This window comes from Drosophila arizonae, chromosome X (assembly GCF_054131065.1).
Source record: "Drosophila arizonae isolate 15081-1271.41 chromosome X, UAZ_ARI_1.0, whole genome shotgun sequence".
NCBI lineage: Eukaryota > Metazoa > Arthropoda > Insecta > Diptera > Drosophilidae > Drosophila > Drosophila arizonae.
This window is the reverse complement of record NC_142927.1, coordinates 16,827,419-16,842,314: the sequence shown is the minus strand read 5'-3', so window position 1 is coordinate 16,842,314 and position 14,896 is coordinate 16,827,419. Positions and strand designations below refer to the sequence as shown.

At 29.9% G+C, this 14,896-nt stretch overlaps 1 protein-coding gene across 1 annotated transcript; it reads left to right on the top strand.

Annotated features, from left to right (window-relative positions):
* Window positions 1-11,672: 11,672 nt before the first annotated feature.
* On the top strand, window positions 11,673-12,417 carry LOC108618352 (uncharacterized). Its single transcript, XM_018014323.2, has one exon. The coding sequence runs from the start codon at window positions 11,703-11,705 to the stop codon at window positions 12,372-12,374; it is 672 nt and encodes a 223-aa protein (XP_017869812.1). The 5' UTR covers window positions 11,673-11,702; the 3' UTR covers window positions 12,375-12,417.
* Window positions 12,418-14,896: the final 2,479 nt, after the last annotated feature.

Here is a 14,896-nt window from a genome sequence, read left to right as displayed (position 1 = left end):
TGAATTATATACAAACTATATATATATATATATATATATATATATATACATGATACATACATACATGTATGTATGTATGGGTATATATACTTAGTAAACTACTTAACTAAACATAAGATGTTGATCAATTTTATGTGAGTTATTTATGATGTTGTAAAGTTGAAATGATGAAAACCAAAAATAATCAAATAAAAATGAAACTTGAAAAACAATTGCAGCAAATTAATATAAAGAACAAAATAGAGAGTTTGTTATTAAAATGAAGAAGAAGAAGAAATCGTAAACGAATTGTTAGGCATTTGAATGATTAACTAAAAGCGAAAAGTGTGCATTACAATAAAATCAAGAAACAAAAACAAAAAACTACAACAAAAATGGCACAAATATGATAAACATATATCAAAGGTATGACTAGATCTGGGTTACTTTATTTATTTCAATTATATTTTATATATATACATATGCAATTGATTTCACTGACGAAACAACAACAACAAGAACAACAACAAAACGTTTAGAACTCAAAAAGCTGCCTCAATGAACAAGAAAAGGAAAAGAAAAAACATGAATTAATAATGTAAAACATATATCTCTTATACAAAATTATACATATATATGTATATATAATATATGTAACTAGGTACTTGGCAACTAACGAAAAACAAGAGCAAAAACAAATACAAAACAAGAAATTTCAAATTAATATACAATGCAAAGCGAAAAAAAAAAAACTAAAGTGAACTTACAGAAAAAACCAAATTAATTATTAAAAAAAAAAAAAACAAAACAAAACAAAAATTTTACAGAACAAACAAGAAGCAAACAAATAATCGAGCTAAAACGTAAATGGTTAACGATGTTTGGGCAGCATTTAGTTTGACATTCACAAGGGTTAACACTTCGCGTTCCTCAAATCAACGGAGCACGTGCGCTGTCTCGCTCGCACACCCGCGCTCTCAGCTCCTTTTGTAATTTAACCCTTGGGCGCACGCAATGACACTCGATATTTGAATTGATTTAAATCTTAGTTTTTATTTTGGACTATGCGAGAGTATTAGGGTATGAATCATATATATATCTATATATATATATGCATACAACTATTTACAAGCTACGTACATATATATATATATGTATATATATATATACAAAACAAAAAACCTATATATACATAATGAAAAACTACTTAAAACGAAATCGAGAAAGAAAGAAAAACAACAAGAACAAGAACAACCAACTTATACCATTTTTGCTGACTGTACTCCTTAGGCTTTTTACACCTTTTACCATTTTATTCGCAGTGGCAGAATCTTTCCGAACTTTGCATGCGACTTAACTCTTTAATCAATCTACATGATATACATACGATATATACATACCAATTAGGTAAGCTCTACATTATATACATGCATACATACATATATCTATACATATATTTTACAATTCTGGCCACAGATAATCCTGATGAAAATTCCTTGCACTTTGTTTCTCTCATATGATATCATATGATATACGATTATTTCGATAAAAATCCCCTCCTCCAACCCCTACACACACCATGTCCCGCCACGCCCCGCCCCGCCCCGCCTGTGATAGTGTTAATGTAATATTGTAATAACGGTCAAGTGCCGGCGCCATTTTTTGCCAATTTATGGCACACGTTACCCGGCATTACCCGGCGCACTTATGAATATTTTCCAAACAAGCTTTTTTAGATTCAAAATTTGTTCTTTTGGAACCATTATTTAGGTAATTAATTTTTATATACAAAGAAAACTAACAACAACAAAAAGAAAAAAAAAACCAATCAAATTTTGAGCAAAACAAAAGCACATACATACCTATATATGTTTGTATGTATAAACATATAGATATACAACTTGAAAACCAAACGAAATATTAATGAAAAAATTGATTCCATTCTTGGAAGAAACGAAGCAGCTTAGATGCGTTTCTTAAGATTTCTTTGTATGTTATAGATCACCAGAAATATTGTCCGGTCATAGACATCACATATACATACATACATACATATATACACAGATGACATATACATATATACGAAAACGAACGTTTAATATGACAATATATTACATAGAGAGGTCTCTAGAGAACTCTACTAGCAACATATCTGGTTTACATGTTGGAGGAAAATCTTATACGATTTGATTTGGTTTGGCTTAATGAATGGATCATCCTATATTTAAGATAATTTTATATTGCCTATAAGTGAATGCCTTATGGCTTAGGATTTTGTTTAGGGTTCGGCGTAGGCTTAAAGAATTTATTAATATTTCTGATTCGAACCGGTACCTAAAGTTACTGAATGCCTTGGTTAGGATTGGTTTTAGGTTTAAAATATGTCGGATTCGAACCGGATCGGCTAAAGATATTTTGTATTCGCTTTACAACTTTTCTCAGTATTTAACTAAATTGTATGATTTGCCAGATCGTACACACACACACACACACACACTCACACACATCACATATACCACAAACTTTGAACCAATTAAGTATACAATAAAGCACAACAAAGCATTCTAAATGGTAAAAGTACCTTAAAAATAATATATGTATTAAAAAATGAAAAAGAAAAAGAAAAGAAAACCTACATAGAGAGAACATTTTTGGATCAATCATTTTTTGCTGTAAACAAAAATAAACAAAAACTCTCCGAGAACTTTTTCAAAAAATTATTTTCCATTTGCCCAGCTATAATTGAATTATGATTTTCTACTTGTACCCGTCAGAGGACAATATTTTATTGAATATTGTAAAGGTATCTGTATAAATATATATATACCTAACTATCTATTGAGCATTATGATTATCGAAATATTCCCAAATTCGGTTTGTATTTTTGCTATTGAGAGCATTTTATTCCAAAATGGTTTCATTTATATATATATGTATATATATGTATATGTATATATATGTATATATATATATATATATATATACATATATATCTATATATGTGTATGTTCTATACCATTTACAGCAACAACAACATCTCTAATCATATTTTTGTACATCACTCGATGAAATGCGTAAAATTGTTAATTAACGAAGCCAAGGCGGAAAATGCAAATGAAAAACAAAAGAAAATTTGTAGAGAACTCAAATAACATTTAAAAATATACCTAATATACATGCATATATATATACATATGTATATGTACAAGTATATACACATATATATGTATATATACATGTATATGATACATGATTTATTATGTATGTATGTAATAACTAGAATCACATAATTCCATCCACTTTTGATATTTTAAATAATAAAATATTATATATATACCAAATATATATATATATATATATTAAATATATAGAAATTATATTAAAGTATTTATGAAATTCAAATATTGTAATTGGGTAAACTTAGCGCAAATGCAGACAACCGAAAATTGAATAGTTTGCCTGTTGGCTTTAAAGTGTCATTCCTACAACAGACGAAGCAAACAACAATAAAACACACACACTCACACATATAATAAACAAACAAACAACAATAATAACAAAGCAACATTTTCTTGTGCTTTTGCACTCGAGTGCGTTCTAAGTCAGTTTTGGCCCAGTTCTCAAAGAGTTTGCTTAGGAAATACACAGCACACACTCACACACACACATACACACACACACAGTTATGTGAACAAAAATATTTATATATACGTATATATAGTGGCACCAAAAATCCAACTATATTGTCTTATTGTAGTAGTGGAAAAAGGTTATAAAAACAAAAACAACAACATATATATGTATATTCATATATATATATATATAGTATATAGTATATAATGATATAATGATATTTACACATCATGAATAGTTATATTACTAAAGAATAATAATAACAAACATTGCTTTAACTATATATTCAGAAAAATATATACATACATAATTATACCAATAACAAATATACAACAATATATATTGTGTATGTGTATATATATATATATGTACACATAGACATATGTATGTATGTATATACATAAGAGAAACCCAGAAAATGAAACCAAATAATGAAATACAAATCATTACGAACCTTTTCTAGAATGTTATGTCTTCCCTTTGAATCAATTAAGCTTATATAACTATGTATATGTATATACATACATACCAAAAATAACAGCAATAAAACACATTTGAAAAAAGTCGATTTATCAGAATCCAAACTGACCAAGCAGAAGAAGCAACCCATACACAGAGTCCATTTGTTCTAATACCCATTCACGAGAGTGAAATGGGTATATTAGTTTTTATTTTATTTTCTTTTTTCTTTTTGTATGAGTGGAAGGCACGCAACAAAGTTAATACATATACTAAGCAATAACTAACTATTTCCTAATTCGAATCCTGTTTCACAATGCAATAAAAAAGGAAGAAGAAAAAACAGAAGAAGAAGAAGAAGCAAACAGTAAAGCCACAAATACCTAAGTACTACTTTTACTATAGTTTCGCAGGTACTCATTGACTATTTAGAAAAACAAACGAAAAAAAGAGATATATATATATATATCTACCCATATATATATATATATACATATGTATTACAAATTTTAACATGTAGTTTGCCTTGTTCCAGCATCTGTTAAAGTTAACAATTCGTTTGACCAAGTGACAAAAAAAAAAAAAAAAACAAACAAACAAACAAAAAACAAATTTTAAGAGAAAACATCTTGAACGCGAGCAAAAAGAACTATCTGAAAATTGTACTTTACATATAAAACAGTTATACATATATATATGCATATGCATATGCAGACTAAGATGGCTAAAACAAATTGAGAGTTATACATATATATGTATATACATATGTATGTATATATATGCATATATCTTCAAAAGCAGACTACTCAGTGCAACAGATAAGACTAGAAATTGATTACCTGAACCTTGAGAACAAAGCTTGAGTTTTCTTTTACTGTACAACAAACAAAACAAACAAACAGCAAACATACATGCACGATAACACGTTTATCGTTTATCGATAAGTAACAACCAACAAATAGTTCAGCAGCTCATAGTTATATAAATCTAGATTCATATGTAGTAGTTTGCTTTACTCATATGTGACATCCAATAACCAAAATATACTCATTCAATCAGCATAGTTAACACATGATTATTCCTAACTAATCAACGATAACGATAACCGCATCGTTCGATCCACGCTTTTTATAGAGCCCACTTCTTTGAAATGGTTGTGAATTTCGTAAGCGAAACGAATTCGCATACGTTTTTAGCTAAAACCAAGAAAGCAGACCAACAATTGATTCTATATACACACACACACACACACACACACACACATACATACACAGTCACACATATTACTTCCTAACTCTTCCATATGTCATTTGCAATTGAGTACTAGCACAATTTAATACTCTTGCAATTGTTTTCTATACTAAAATCATCAAAAAAATATAATATTACAAAAAAAAAGTTTTGTTTTTTTTTTCATAATATTCATTGCAAGAGTAAAAGCTAATCAAAAACAAAAAAAAATTAATAAATAAAATAAAAAACGAACACAAGCCAACAAACGTAGTTGAGTTTACTAAACAAGAAGCTGACTATATGACTTGGTAGCGCCAAGATTTCCTAGAAGTTCTAATCAAAGTAGAGAGAGACTCTAAAGAGACCCTTTGAGAATTTTTTGAGCAAATCTTTTTGCAGTTCCTACGCTGCAATGTTAGTTCTTACAAAATACTAGAATCAAATAGAAAAATACTTACAAGACATATTTCTAGGGATTTTCTCTTTAAAGAGTATTTTAGAAATCTCTTGATATGATAGAAGCTTTCTAACTCTTAGATTCGTTTCTATCTCTTCTCAAGTCTGCGCAGACATATAGTTCGGATAAATCAAAGTTGGCCTCTATTATAAACAGCAATCGGATAGAACAAGAAATATATACACATACATATATACTCAGCCGTGTGCCCTCCTTCAATATATTTGAGATATTGACATGTTCCAGAATTATAGTAGAAATTAGTTGAGTGATTCAACACTTAGATGTGCTGCGGCTCTTAAAGATATCCTACAGAATATATATCTACATAGATATATATATATATATACATATATATATAACATTTATATATTTGCATGATAGGAGACCGGCTCCATGCATATTGTAAGTTAAGCATAGGAAATATGTCAAAACTTGAAGATGTCCTAGATGATTTGCTCATTGTGTTTTTTTTTTTCTTTTTTAAATAAGTGTAGCAATTGTGTGTATTTACATATTACAGTTTACAACAACAACAACAACAATGTGAGTTTGTCCGTAGCATTTTTAAAGTGTTTTCAATATTATTATAGAAACTGACCCAAAAAGAAGTCTATATACTATATATATATATATATATATATAACTGAAGGCAGCAACAATTACAGTGAAAATGTGTGTTTCTAGAACAAAATATATATAATCATTGCAATCAGGTACTGAAATCAAAATTTTAATTATACGATTAATAAATATATAACATATATAAAAAATACCAAATTATATACGAAATAAATGTATTATTTTTGTTAAAAAAAAAAAAACAAATGAAATGAAATGACGAAATATAAAACTATTCCAAGACAAATGTATAATAAAAACAATTCTTAACTAATAATACAACAAATATGTGAGCATGTCAAATATATGTATATATATATATAAATATACATATATCGGTTACATGGCGCAGAACACATTTTAAGGAGCTCAAATCCCAAAATCACATTCAATTAAACGATATTTTTTTGATTTAATTTTTTCCGATTTTATGGTGATACGACATGCTTACAACTACATATACTATACATACATATAAAACACTATATATATATACATATATATATTACACTATACACAGAACATAAACGTTTATAATATATATACGTACATCAAATATATATACACACATACATACATATATACCAAATATTTAAAACTATTAAGCTAGGTAGCTGCAAAATGCAAAAAAAAAAACAAATATATATATATATATACATACATATATATATAAATACCAAAAACAATGTCCAGACGTTCAACGAAACCAAATGCAATATTTAATTATACAACTACATATACATATATATTTTACAATTTATTTATATACATATGTATACATCATAGGTTATATTGACATATGCTACATCATTTTTTGCATAAGCCAACAAAATTGTTTGTTACATTTTTTCCCTTTCCAAGAAGCTCACACAAACAACAACAAAAATATGTATATATGTATGCACATATTAACAAATATATATGTGTATATATACATGAAATACAAACCAAGTTGCGCCAAAAACAAAAACATTTATATACATTTATCAAGGGTCAAACTAAAATTTATAAAACAAAAAATTTAGTAATTAAAATTGTAAGCAAAGACCAAGCAAGAAACACAAAATGTAAAAGAGTAGTTCGGAGAAAAATACTGAAACTAATTTTTGAAATAAAATCATTGAACAGTTACGAAATGAACAAATATATATAGAATGGAAAACAATTTATATTGTCACATTTTAAGAACACCAAATCAATTTAATAAATGAAAAATAGAAATAGGCATCTTGCATGAATGTATGTATATATGTATGCATATACTAGACGACTCCTTGAATGAAATGAAAGAGAGTGAACTTTGTGAGAGCGAACACGCGCTCGAGCACTGAAAGTCACTCAATTGTGAGCGGAACTATGCAGCCATCTAATATACACATACGTACATACATATACACATGTACACTACATATTTAATAGTATTATGTGTTTTTCCTAATATTTTAAAAGTACTTTTTTTTTAAATACAATTAACAAAGTGTTGAGTACATTAGAAGCGTGCGAATAATATTTTTACAACAATTTGAGGAGTTTTTAAGCAAAGAGAGGAATTTTTGAATGAAAGGTAAAGTTCAACAACTTTTATTAATATAATTAAAAATATTTAAAAGTAATTTATGAAAATGAAAATGAAATTCATAACGCTTCCGACAATAAGCTTTGGCCACACTAATGTTTAATAATATAAACAAATATATAAAAAAAAAAACTTAAGGACAAATTTATTTACGTTTTACAAGCAATTTTTTGCGTTCAAAGAGATGAAGAAGAAAAAGAAGTTGCAGTATGTACGATTATCCGATTTATATATATATATTATATATATATACATATGTAGTTACCATACATGTGCTATTTACTATACTCATATTTATGGAGAGTTGTATTCAAAACAAAACATAAAACGATTGATAAAAATTTTGAAAAGTATAAAACAAAAGATCAATACTAAAGCAAATGTATTTTCATGACCCGCATTTGAAGCGAACATATCAAAACAAAATTATAGCATAACGAAAATAAAATAATAATAATATATAAAAAATACCAAAAGAAAAACTAAACCTATTTCAATTGCAGTATCATAGAAAAACTGATGACAATTGACAGTTGATTGTTTAGCACTAGAACGAACTTACAAAATTAATAAATAATAATAAAAATAAAAAAATAAACGATTTGAAGTTGAACAAACAGTAGCGAGCAATAGCAAATATGTGTGTACTTATATATGAGAAACAAAAAAAAAATATATATATATAGTATATATATATATTTATATATACATATACTATATACATACTGCTACAAAAAGTTTGAAAGTTTTTTTTAGCTGTTTCATCAATTAATATTAAAAAAAAAATATAATAAAAAAAAAATATTTACAAACATGATGTGAGGAAAAACATGCAATTAAAAATAAAAACAAAAATGATAGAAATCAAAAAAAAAAAAAAAAAAAAAAAATAAAATAAACCAAACGAAACGAAAAACTGAAACCTTAAAATTAAGCATAAATATTTTTTGCTGTGTCTTAGTCCATGTGTCGTAACGAATTTATTGAACTTAATATACATAAATATAAAAACTAAAAAAAAAATGCATTCAAGATTTTACAGTTTTTTGTTGTTTTTTTTTAATATAAGCAAAAAAAACAGTAAACAAAAAAAAAAGGAAAAACATTTCTACAAAATTAAGCACAAATTTTTTCAACTACAAAATTGCCTTTTACTTGTATTTTATTTTTTACTACTTACTAAAAAAAAGATATATATATATATATATATTTAAATATATAAATATAAAATAATAATGTTTAATGGAAAAAACTACGCTGAATTCATTTGAATGTTTTGCAAAATTGCGCCTACCAAAATAAAAATATTAATAAAAAAACACTGTGACTAATATAAACTAAAAACAAACAACAAAACAAAAAGAGAAGAACTCCAAAAACAATTATTATGCAAAGAAAAAAAATCTATACACAAAACATGAAAAGAAAACTAAAAACTTAAAAAAAAAAAACTTTGCGATAATTGCAAGATTTAACTTAGGCCAAAAAAAAACAAACAAAAAAATGTGGCTAGAAACTATCTATACAAAGATGTATACAAAGACACACACAAATACAGACAGCAAAAATTGAACTAGTTAGATAACGGTACATACATTCTACATATGTACACTGAGCTAAACCAGGACACATAACCAGCACACACACACAGATACACACAGATCACAAACATTACACACACATGCATATTTAACAAATTTTGTGTACATATACAAATACACATATATTGAGGCTATATAGAGGCTATATACATACAGATATATATACACACATATATATACATGTGTATACTAGTAGGAACAGTTTATATACATTAGCATTATGCAGCAACTTTTATTAATACATATATATATATATATATATACTTGGATATTTGATGAAAGCAAAAAAAAAATGAAAATTTAAAAAAAAATGAAAACAAACAAAACCCCCCACAAAAAAAAAAAACAGCAATTTACTTAAATGAAAAAGTTTCTTTCAAATAATTCGCAATTGCAAAAACAAAGCAAGAAAACAAAAGAAAAACTAAACCAAGAAACGAGCAAGAAAACAAGGAAAATTACAAAAAATAAAATAAAAATAAAAAACCAAAACAAAAACAATATATATACACTTATTTAAATATTTAATACAAAATATATAAAGTAAAAATAAAAGGATTTATATGTACATATATATACATGTAAATCTATATATGTATACATATATTTATATAAAATACTTATATATATATGCATATATATATATATACCACTACATAGTTTAAATGTTTATTTATTGTATTTGAACAAAAAGAAATAATTCAATAAAAATAAAAACAAACCAAAAAAAAGAAAAAAAAAACAAAACAGATTTGTGTTTTATCTTGGACTATTCCCTCTCCATATTATAGACCATTTATTATTTATTATATTGATTGAGTCTAAAAGCCTGCCTATATATAGGCTTTCTTTCGTATTTCTTAACGGTAAAAATATCTAATCGCAATTTTTTGTTTGTAATCCGTCAAATTTTGTAGACACCGATTAAAAGTCAAAGCTGAACCCGATCATATAATCGAATCTAATTCCAGCGGCAATTACAGATCGTAAAGCTCTCGAGGGCCTTTGATAACTCCAAATATGAACGGTCAATTTCAATTAGTAAATAATTATTTAAAGCCCCATTCAATAACAATCAATTGTAGTACGCTATACATATGTATATGGATGACAATATATATGTATATATACCATCTTGATTATATAGTAATCATCTATTTATATCGTGTTTATATATTAGTTGGATATGATTTGGATATTGTCTTATATATCGATAGATAAATATTTTTCTGTATAGATAGATACAATATGCAGTAGAATTCGGTTATAACTCCGGATATAGCGTCTGTACGGTTACAGCGATGGAAATTCTGGTCCTCAGACAAACTGTTATGAGGAAACTTATACGGTTATAGCACCTTCCGGGTATAACGACGGTCCCTTGAATGTCGTTATAACCAGATTCGACTGTATATTACTAAATTTAACTTCATTGACTTGCTTATAGTAATCCTCTTATTCCTGATCTTAGTTTCTATATTAATCAGTTGGATTTAGGTATTGCCTTATTTTAATAAATTTATTTAAATTTATTCTTCACAAAACTAGTTTAATGTTTTTTTGCTTAATTTTTTCAAGATAATCCCCATCAATCCATAGAGCGCAAATATTTTATTTAATGATCTTGTTCAGCTTTTCCTTCGATATGTTGTCTTCAGTGACTCAATAATCCATTACTCTAGAGTCGCGTCTTTATTTCATGGACTTCTTCGATTTCAGGTGATAGAAAATCTTTTCAGAACTAGAGAGTATTAAGGCGATATTACAGTAATTGGAACAATTCCATTTCTACATTCTCGACATTTTAAAACAAATTTTCAAATATAAATTTAGTCTGTTTTGAGCAATTTGATATACACTATATTCGAAATCAATTGGAGTTTGGAGTTTGGAGTTTTCTGATTAGAATAGAGAGCTCATAAATGGGTTAATAATATAACAAATTCATAATTTGTATATATTTGCAATAGTCTGCAATAATGCCGATCAATGAACTAGTTGGTTATAGCACGACGGTCGTAAAATTATTTGATTTATGATCAATAGCTAACGATTTACAATCAAACGGTATCAGATCGATAAGGATTTGGTATAAATACCAAGGCAGAGCCGGGCAGTGATCAAGTCAAAGCTGAAAATCAATATGAAGCTCATCATTTCGAGTGTTGTGTGCCTCTGCCTGTGCCTGGCCAGCGTTGGGCACGCCCAGCCCGCGTCGATGCCAGCGACACTGGACGCCCAGCTGCTGACCATCGTGGACGAGATGACGCAGATTGGCGATAATGCGGCCAAGGTTTTGATCCATCAGTACGAGGAGATTGTCGTCGAGCCGCACGAGCAGCTGGATCAGGCTGTCGAGCAGGTGGAGTCGCGTCGCGTCGAGAGTCCCGATTGTGTGGCCGAGCAGGATGCTCAGATTAGCAGCGTGCTGGATGCTGCGCACCAGGAGCTGCACGAGTGCGGCCTGAGCGCCGCCCACGAGTCCGCCGAGATTGTCAGCGATGTGAACGCGGCCACGCAGCAGCTGGTCTTCGGCGGCTACTCGCTGGGTCGCACCTACAACAAGTGCCAGAGCTATAAGAACGTGGTGCTGCGTCAGTCCTGCATGGCCAAGTTCTATGTGCAGGCCACCGTCTATCTGGTCAGCGCCCGCTCCTCCCTGAAGACCATCACGCAGAGCACCAACGAGCGCATCCCCGCCGTGCTCACCCACAGCAACTCCTGCACCCATGATGCCTCCGGCAAGGCTGTCGGAGCCCTGGAGGCGGTCGCTGGTGACATCGATGTCTGCATTGCCAGGGCTGGTCGTCGCTAATTCGATTGGTTCAATTATACAATAAAAACGGGTTTATTTTGAATGTGATTGGAGTTTTCATTGAGATGATGTTTAGAGTATCGATAACTATCGATTTGAATGGGAATAGAGTTATCGTTGATATGACGTTTGGATTTGTCGATAAATATTGATTTGAATGGAAATGGAGCTATCGTTGAGAAGATGGTTAGAGTATTCATAGTTATCGCTATGTATGAAGCTTATATTGAGAATATATGTAGAGTAATGCTAAATACTGATTTAGATATGAATGAAGTTAACGTTGGATTACAGATAAATATCGATTTAGGAGTGTGAATAGAGTCATCGTTGAGGGGATGTGTAGAGTAACCAAAGATACCGCTACATATCAATTTTGATATAAATGGAGTTCATATTGAGAATATATTTTGTATTGATATCGATATGAATTAAGTTAACGTTGAGATAATCGATAAATATTGATTGGACTGTGAATAGAACTAGCGCTGAAATAATGTTTGGTCTGTCGATAAATATTAATTTGAATGTGGAGTAGAATGCAGTTATCGTTAAGATGATGTGTAGAGTATTCATAGACATACATACATACATATGTATCCATTTGGATATGAATGGAGTTTATATTGAGAATGTGTTCAGAGTATTGATAAATATCGGTTTCGATATAAATGATGTTAACGCTGATACAATCTGAAGACAAACGATAAATATCGATATTAACAATTTGCATGGGAAAAGTGTTTTCGTTGAAGGGGTGTCGATTTTTAATGTTTTTTTTATTAGCTAAACACCAATGCTGAATCTGTTTAGATATGTTTCATAAAGCTATTGAAATAGGGCAAAGACGAGATAACAGAGTATGCAAAATTATCTTTGATTCAGTTAGTGGCTCAAAAATTTGATCCCCAAATATTACACATACCAATCGGCATATTTAACACACAGCACCGCTATATAATATATAGCTTATTGTATAATACATTGTATAGCTGTATAATGGATAAGCTTGCATGGAAACGCCTAGCAGAGGAGTTCAACAAAACTAAGTAGCGGTGCCACTCTAGCTTACGCTTCAGTGGGCATGATTGTATATCAAAGAGTTAACGTAAAGCTGTTTTAGCCCAGATCTTTCTGCGCTGTATGAGTATGAGATCAAATATGTATATTTTATACATATATAAGCTTGAAAAGAGTTTCAATGCCAAACGATTGTACCTATAGAAAGTAGTTCAAAATAATTTTTGTAACATTTGGAAATCGACCGAAAAATGCCAAGTTGCAGTCAAGTAGAGGTCGTGTGAGTTCAGTGAGTGGAGTTCTTAAGAGTCTATGAATTTTTTCTCAATTGTATTTTCTTTTTAAATCAAAACAGATTTGTCATAATACTACAATAAATTTGCTTCCCTTAAGATACATATATCCCTAATCTAATTATTAATTTCGTTTCTTGTCAAGCGCCCCGAGTAGTAATCCTCGGCACTTGCACAGCGTCGGAGCAAAGTCCCTGAGCCATCAAGCAGATGTCAGATGCGTGGATGCGTGTAATCCTAATTCGCGAGAGCTGAGCGACTGACAGGGGCCATTTGGGGTATTTGGGGCATTTGTTGTGGGGCTTGTCGTGCTCTTAGATTTATTATTTATAATCGAATACAAGCGCCATTGAGAGACTGCTAAAGTTTTTAATCAAAATCCAAATGCATAATTAATTTGCTGAGCGGGCGGGCGGCTTTTGACTTTCAGTTTTTGACTCTCGCTTCTCGCTTCTCGCCTCTCGGCTTTTGGCTCTCAGTTTTCAGCCTTGGCATGCCGCGCTTTTAATTACGCACAACTTACTTAATTTCGTTAATTATTGGACTATGAATGGCAGTGGGTATCGAAAAGTCTCGTTTTACTTAAGTTTCTGCTTTTGGCCAGCGGTTTTAGCCAATTTTCTAGTTTGCATTGAACTTAAAATGCAACTGAAACTCCATATTAAGCCCAACTAAATGGCGAACTCGAACTAGAAAACTGAACAATCGACAGTGGTTTGAGGACGGTAGTATTCACGCTAGAGATACCCTGTGTTCCGATAACTGCAATCGATGAGTATCGATTATGCATATGCATGATATCTATATCGATGTATAGTTTATAGTAGGTATTTGGAGCTTGAAACTTTTATAGATACTATATACTGCTTTGTTCCTAGATCGATAATTATCGATTATCGAATAGAAATTCATAGCATATCGATTGCATCTCTTATCATTCTTGTTGTCTAGAACATAGTCTAAGGCCACTTCGAATATGCTCTGTAATCAACTTTGCACACTCTTATACAGCCCACCATTTTTGTCTATCTAATTACAGGGTATGCAGCTAGAATGTGGCCGCTGTTAGATACGCCTCAATTTTGCTATGGCTTCAAATCAAAATCAAAATCAAAATTAAAAATCCGGTGGCCGTCAGGCAACGTGTCACCGCGCTGCACATTCAATCATAAAACTATAATTATGACAGCCTCAAATCTAATGCAACGA

Coding starts and splice junctions, on each gene's coding strand:
- LOC108618352 (XM_018014323.2), top strand. CDS start 11,703: ATGAAGCTCATCATTTCGAGTGTTGTGTGCCTCTGCCTGTGCCTGGCC.